The sequence below is a fragment of the Onychomys torridus genome, chromosome 2 (genome assembly GCF_903995425.1).
Source record: "Onychomys torridus chromosome 2, mOncTor1.1, whole genome shotgun sequence".
Taxonomy (NCBI): Eukaryota; Metazoa; Chordata; class Mammalia; order Rodentia; family Cricetidae; genus Onychomys; species Onychomys torridus.
In genome coordinates, this window is record NC_050444.1 from 167518125 (window position 1) to 167524770 (window position 6646).

Consider the following 6646-nt stretch of genomic DNA (forward strand, 5'->3'; position numbering starts at 1 on the left):
CTGGGATTACAGGCGTGCGCCACCACCGCCCAGCAGGAATTTCTTTTTTTTTTTAAATTATTATTTTTGTTTGTTTTTTTTTCAAGGCAGGGTTTCTCTGTGTAGCTTTGCACCTTTCCTGGATCTCACTCTAGCCCAGGCTAGCCTCCAACTCAGAGAGATCCACCTGCCTCTGCCTCTGCCTCCTGAGTGCTGGGATTAAAGGTGTGTGCCACCACTGCCCGGAAGGGAATTTCTTTTTTAATAGAGCCTCATATAGTTCAGACTGGCCTGAACTTACTATGTAGCAGAGAGGCTGGCCTTGAATTCTCTTGTCTGCTTCCTAGATGCTGGGATTATAGGCCTGACTGGCCTTTGGGAATTTCATTATAGAGTGGTTAAGAGGGAGTACCCTCCTTGTATAGTAGGTTCCTGTCAAGCTGTTTTCTAAGGACTTGGGGGGGTGAGAGACGTTGGACCTGATCCTCCTAGGGGTTGCTTTGGTCTTCTTGGTCAGGGTTCTTATAAACCAAAGTAGAATCCTTTTGGTTATTTTCTAAGTTATTTGTGGCAGGGAGATGTTGAAGCTGAAAAACTGATAACTTGAGTCCATCCCCAAGTCATAAAATGAGGTCCTTACTGTGATATCCCTGTTACAGGCCAATCCTAACCACCTAGCCTTCCTGCTTACAAACTGCCTGCAAGGCAGAGCTGGGGAGTCCCATTACCAGTCACACTAAAAAAGGCCGCCAGGACATAAGTAGACCCAGGAGAGCAGGATGCTGCGTGTGTAAGGAGGAGGTCTTTGGGCTGAGGTACTTGCCCTCCCCAGCCCTGAGCTTTGAACTCCATGCATAGAGGCCACTGCCAGGGAATCAAATGCTGGTACTTCCTCCTCGTTCACAGTAGCCTCACCAGTAAACATAAGGCCAAGTTAACTTTTGAGGGCTTGAGGCATTTACAATATGTGTGGAACACTTAAAGATTAACCAACCCCTGCTGTTCATTTCCCTAGGAGCTGGGAACATGAGGGATGGACACTTCCTTTACATTCTCCTGCACCCCAGTGTGTTCGTTAGGCTTCTCTGACTGGGTGTGGCTTGGAGTTGGGTTTGCTTGCTTGACCACCTTTTCTTTGGTGTGGGACTTGAAGAGGCTCTATTCTAGAGCATTCTGTTCTGTTTACCAAGACCCAATACCACTGGAACCAGTGTGTTTTGGGGCATGCAGCTCCTGTTTCTTTATAGAGCAGTTAGAACCATTGGCTGGCTGTTTTAGCTTTTACCAGTTGGAGGTCATCTAGCTATCGGGAATCCTGGCCTACTCTCACAGGACCACTACCTCAGTCATGAGGCCAAGGTACTCATTGGCTTGATCTCAGCCAACCAACTTGTAGCCTCGTTCTCTGGGGACCTGTGTCACAAGTAATGGAGATTGAGCAGCTCCCCCTTGCAGTGTGGCCTGAGTCTGTGCTAACTTCTTAGGAGACAGGCCTAGGGGACTGCCAGTGGAGGAGGGCAGGTAGAACTTGGCCCTGTGCCTGGTGTAGAGTCAAGATAGACTGCCACCGCCAGCCTCTCCTTGCTGTGCCTTTTCACAGAGGTCAGCCTGGTAGGCCTTATGTAAGTAGAGGAGGATCACTGGGTGGGAGGAGCAAGTAGCCAGGTGATGGAGATGTTCTACTTTTCCAGTGCCCTGTGTTGGGGGTTTAAAGTAGGGGAGCTGCATCTGGGCTTGAGTGAGGTGTGTGTGGGAAGGTCTGGGAGATTCGTAGACAGCTTCCTAAAGTGAATAAATCACTTGGGATTCACTGCCCTGAAGGTGTGGGTATGAATGATGCCACAGAGTTGATGTTAACAGCATCCCTACTCCCACCCCCAGCCTAACTAAATAGGAATCCCGCTGAGAAGAGGCAAGGGACTACTTGTGCAGGAGAGATGCAGTTCTGCTCCTCCCTACTTCTTAAAAAGGAGTGACGGAATCACTGGTCATGGGGTGCCACCCCTGCCCTGCCCCACTCCGCCTTCCAGGCAGTGAAAGACCTGTGTGAACCCTCCCCTTGGAGCCTGAGAGGCTTAGGAAAGAGGGAGGGCTCATTTGGTGGCGGGGCACCAGCAAGGGCACTATGCAGGAGACAAAGCTGGTGGAGACAGTAGCTCTCTGCTCTGCTCTGGCTCATCCTGCAGACATGTACCAACGGCAGCTGGGCTTGTTTCTGGTCCTCGCCCCCGCCCAGGGGCTTTGAATGTGGCTGCCCCCATGAGAACACTGGCCTGGGCTCCTATCACTAAGCCTCTGCCTTCGGAGACTGAGCCATGTGGGCCTGGGCCTGGGCCACAGCAGCCCTCCTCTGGCTGCAGACTGCAGGAGTTGGAGCATGGCAGGAACCCAAGAGGCTTCAGCAGTTGGCCTTTCGTGCAGAGTCCCCTAATATTACCACACCCAACCACGAGGGATTGCCAGGCTTCTTCAAGGTAGGTATGGGCTGGGGCACATGTGGGTGTGCAGATCTAAGTACAGCTTCAAAGCTCAGATTGTCCCCCTAACTCAACAGCTCTGCTCCCTTTCTTCTTGGGGAAGGGCCTGAGCACTGCCTAAAATCTTGACCGCTGGTCCTGGCTTGAGTTTGCTGCAGCCAGGACAAGGGCTGGGCTGTAGGGAGCCTCCCTCTGCCATGCCTGGTGGGTTTGAGAAGAGGCATTCTTGGTGGACCACAGGTGACTGAAGCTCTAGTGTGCTTCTCAGCAATCTGATGTTATTAGGTATAATTGCTATTTCAGGTGAGGGTAGGGAAGGACTTCAGGAAGACTGGTAAATGGGGTACCTTATGAACATAACTCCTGAAGTAGGCAGTAGCCTGACTAACCTGTCCCCTGTGCTTTCCAGGGATCCTGTGGTAGTCTTATCTGTTGTGGCTTCTTGCATGCAAAGTGCCCTGTTCTTAGAGTCTTCTAGGGAAAGGAATTTCTCCTGAGTGTTAGTGTCAAAGCCTCTACTGCTGCCATCCTAGGGACCCCCAGGACAGGAAGGGAAACAGCTGTTACCCAAGCAGGACTCCCCTGGCTCTGAATCTTTGACCCTTACATCTCTCTTTTCTAGAGTGTCTCTATTAGCCAGCTTGGCTGCCTCTCAGCCCACATCAGCCCACCTCAAGCATGAGGCCCCATTTTCCTGATAAGTCTGGCTGAGCAGAACTGAGGGAGTGTAAGCCGTGGGCTGGTTCTTGGGCAGGCAGAAGGGAGATTATGACTCCTTATAGTGGGAGCTCCTGCAGGTGTTGGGTCCTAAGTAATTCTCATTAGATACTAGAGAAGAGAGGTGGTGCCCACCCAATTGAGTGGTGGCAGTTTTTTTTCTGCCCTGCCCAGGCTTGTCCTAGAGATAGGGCATTTGACAGTTTGGGAAGATGTTGGCAGAGGTGGAGCCTCTGTGAACTCCCTCTCCAGGTATCCCTCCTTTTGTGCTGGGAGTGGGCTTATTCTACATCTACCTGCAGCCTTTGCCTTTGGCTCAGCTGTGTTTGATGCCCTTAGTTCCAAGGGGTCAAACACATCTGGATAGAGAATTTTGGTGTATTCAGATGTCCTTGCATCTTTCTCTGGGTGGGGCCCAAGGGGGAAACAGTGCTTGCCTGTCCTTCCTAGCCCACTAACCTCTTTGAAGGAGAACATCTTATTTCTGATGAGGACCTTCAGGTCTCACCTTTGTTCAGGACTGACCTTGTACTGGGCCAGGATCCTTGGCTTACTCTGGTCAATGAAGGCAGGAGCATCTTGAAGCAACCAGATTATCATACCTAGGCTAATGGTGGTTACTATCCTGTCCATTCCACATAGTGCCAGCCTGGCATACAGACTTCCCCCTCATTCCAATTGTCCCTAGAGATGGGCTCGGCCCCTGGCCATATCTATATCTATAGCCCCCTTGTCTTACTTAAGGCCAAGTCTCTTGTCAGAGATATATCAGACTTGCCCCATGTGAGTCCATTGTGCCCTCATGGGAGCAGGGCCAGAGGAGTCATGGTCATTTTTGCAAAGGCCCAAGGTGATTTAGCATCAGGTTTTTGCTTTCTCAGAGGCCCTAGACCTCACCTTGCTTACCCCCATCCTCTGCCCATGGTGACATCTAGGTTTTAGTCACCAGGTCTGTGGTCACCTTTTGGGCTGTGGCCTGAGTTATCCCTGTGACATCTTCCTGTACACCTGAATCCCCCCCCCCCCCCTAACCTGCAGTTCATAGTATATATATATATCAGGACAGAAACCAAGGCCCTGGTGGTCAATACACTAGCCTTGCTTTTCTGGCTTTTCAGCCACCAGAGGCCTCTGGATCTGAGCTCTCAGATGCCCACGTGACATGGCTGAACTTTGTCCGCCGGCCAGATGATGGGGCCTCTAGGAAACGGTGCCGTGGTCGGGATAAGAAGTCGGTAAGCCCCTGAGCTGCTGTGGAACCAGCCCCTATGGGTTCCTTTCAGATTCTAAGCCCAGGGAAGGGGGTGGCTGGGGGTCCTGCTTAGATTTACTTACTTTTACCTCTTCTAGCGAGTCCTCTCCAGTCTCCCAGGGCCCCCGGGACCCCCTGGCCCTCCTGGTCCCCCTGGTCCCCCTGGTATGGAAGTCACCGCAGAGGCCTTGCTACAGGAATTTCAGGAGATGCTGACAGGTCAGACTGTGCCCTGCACCCAACCTCTTTCAGAAGCCCAAGAGCTCTTTCAGGGCTAGAAGGGGCCTGACCCAAAGTGGCCCTCCCCACAGAGGCTGCGAAACTTCGATTCTCAGGGCTACCAGATACATTGTTACCCCGGGAACCCAGCCAGCAGCTGGTGGTTGAGGCCTTTCACTGCCGCTTGAAAGGCCCTGTGCTAGTGGACAAGAAGACACTGGTGGAACTGCGAGGATTCCAGGCCGTGAGTGGGGACCTGAACTAAGATATTCTTTTTCATCTTTTGGGCTTATATACCAAGGGGAAAGGATTCAGGGGTGGGCACCTACTGGCAAGATGGGCCCATAGATACCACTGGATAGTTGCTGGACACATGCCTCTATTGGTTCCTAGTGATACTATTGTGGAGAATAAGGGCCAGCCTTTGTGAAATTTAGGAGTTCCAGTGTGTGCCTCAACTTATACTAAGACAAAAGTTGGGCCTAGAGTTGCCATTCTGTATGTTAGCTTTTCTGGTCCTGTCCACCTACTGGAGCCTAGAACCTTTGCTCTAAGGCCCACGTGAGTGTAGGCACATAAATCAGCCCTATCCTTTCCACAAAGAGAATGAGGCGCAGGAAAGACCTGTTTGGGGTTGGGCTATAGTGATTTCCCTTGGCTAGAGTATACAGTGAGGGTCCATACCTTGAAATCCAGCCAGTCACCTCCTAATTCCTACAGCCTACTGCCGAGGGTACCTTCCTGCGGGGATCTGGCCTGAGCCTGGCCTTGGGCCGATTCACAGCCCCAGTCTCTGCCATCTTCCAGTTTTCTGCCAGCCTGCACGTGGGTGAGTCAGCCTGTTTATACATTATGGATGGTAGGTAGGTTATCCCATGATGGTGGGTACCTCAGAGATGCCACCTACTCTGCTTGGGGCCAACCACCCTCCACCCTGGCAGACACTTGAGCCTGTTCTCGGCAGTGTACAGAAGCCCCCCCAACCTTGTGCTGTCTCCATAGACCACAGTGAGCTACAGGGCAGAGGTCGGCTGCGTACCCGGGACACTATCCGTGTCCTCATCTGTATTGAGTCCCTGTGTCATCACCACACGTAAGTGAGTCCTGCTGCCCACCACAGTCCTCTGGGGGCTGACCTTGGACTGAGATCACAAGTAGCCACCTTGAGGGGTGTCTGGGCACCATGGGCCAGTGGCCTCTACACTGTTGCCCTGTGGTGCTATGCCCAGGTCCCTGGAGGCTGTGTCAGGCCTGGAGAGCAACAGCAGGATCTTCACGGTGCAGGTTCAGGGGCTGCTGCAGCTACAGGTAAGGGTAGAGGCTCAGGAACAGGCAGGCGGGCTTCTAGCCTGGGAGGGCAAGTAGTTGCTCAGGACCTCTGAACCCTTGTGCCTAGGAGGATCCTGCTTGGTCAGGTTAGATCTGTGTGGATGGTGTTTCAAATGTTAGGGAGTATTGGCTCCAAATGCTATCTCTATGGGTGGGTAGGCTTCTGGGCTGGTATCACCCACTAGTAATCTGCCCACTGTAATGTCTTCAGTCTGGACAGTATGTCTCCGTGTTTGTGGACAACAGTTCTGGGGCAGTCCTCACCATCCAGAACAGCTCCAGTTTCTCCGGACTGCTTCTGAGTACATAGGGAGCTGAAGAGATGATGATTGAGGAGCCAACGCCTTGTTTCTTAGAGGAGCGGCAAAGGACTGCTCCCCAGTTAACAGTTGTCAAAGCAATAAAGAGCTCCATGTTTCTCCATCACTCTTGGGTGCTATCTGGTTATTGTGTTGGTAGACATGGCAACTGAGTGGTCAAGGTATAAACAGGAGATGTACAGCAAGCAGAAGATTGTCCACATGCAGTCCCAAAGCAGAGTGTAGCCACGAAGAGGGACCAGAGTGAAATCCCCTCACAAGGTCTCCAGACAGACTTCCAGTGAGGGGAGGAGGGGGGAAGCCAGCAAAGCTGCTCTATGGGCTGGGGACTAAGTTGACCCTGAGGCAGAGAT

At 52.2% G+C, this 6646-nt stretch overlaps 1 protein-coding gene across 2 annotated transcripts; it reads left to right on the forward strand.

The window, feature by feature from the left end:
- The first annotated feature begins 299 nt into the window (after positions 1-299).
- On the forward strand, positions 300-6401 carry C1qtnf12 (C1q and TNF related 12). 2 transcript variants are annotated; one of them, XM_036180042.1, is made up of 8 exons: positions 300-2453; positions 4292-4408; positions 4524-4644; positions 4737-4888; positions 5365-5473; positions 5647-5737; positions 5874-5952; positions 6185-6401. In XM_036180042.1, exons 1-8 carry the CDS (start codon positions 2295-2297, stop codon positions 6281-6283), a joined length of 927 nt encoding a protein of 308 aa, XP_036035935.1. In that variant the 5' UTR covers positions 300-2294; the 3' UTR covers positions 6284-6401. The 2 variants fall into 2 exon arrangements, with proteins under 2 accessions (XP_036035935.1, XP_036035936.1); XM_036180043.1 differs by having other exon boundaries at positions 4761-4888; positions 6185-6389.
- Positions 6402-6646: the final 245 nt, after the last annotated feature.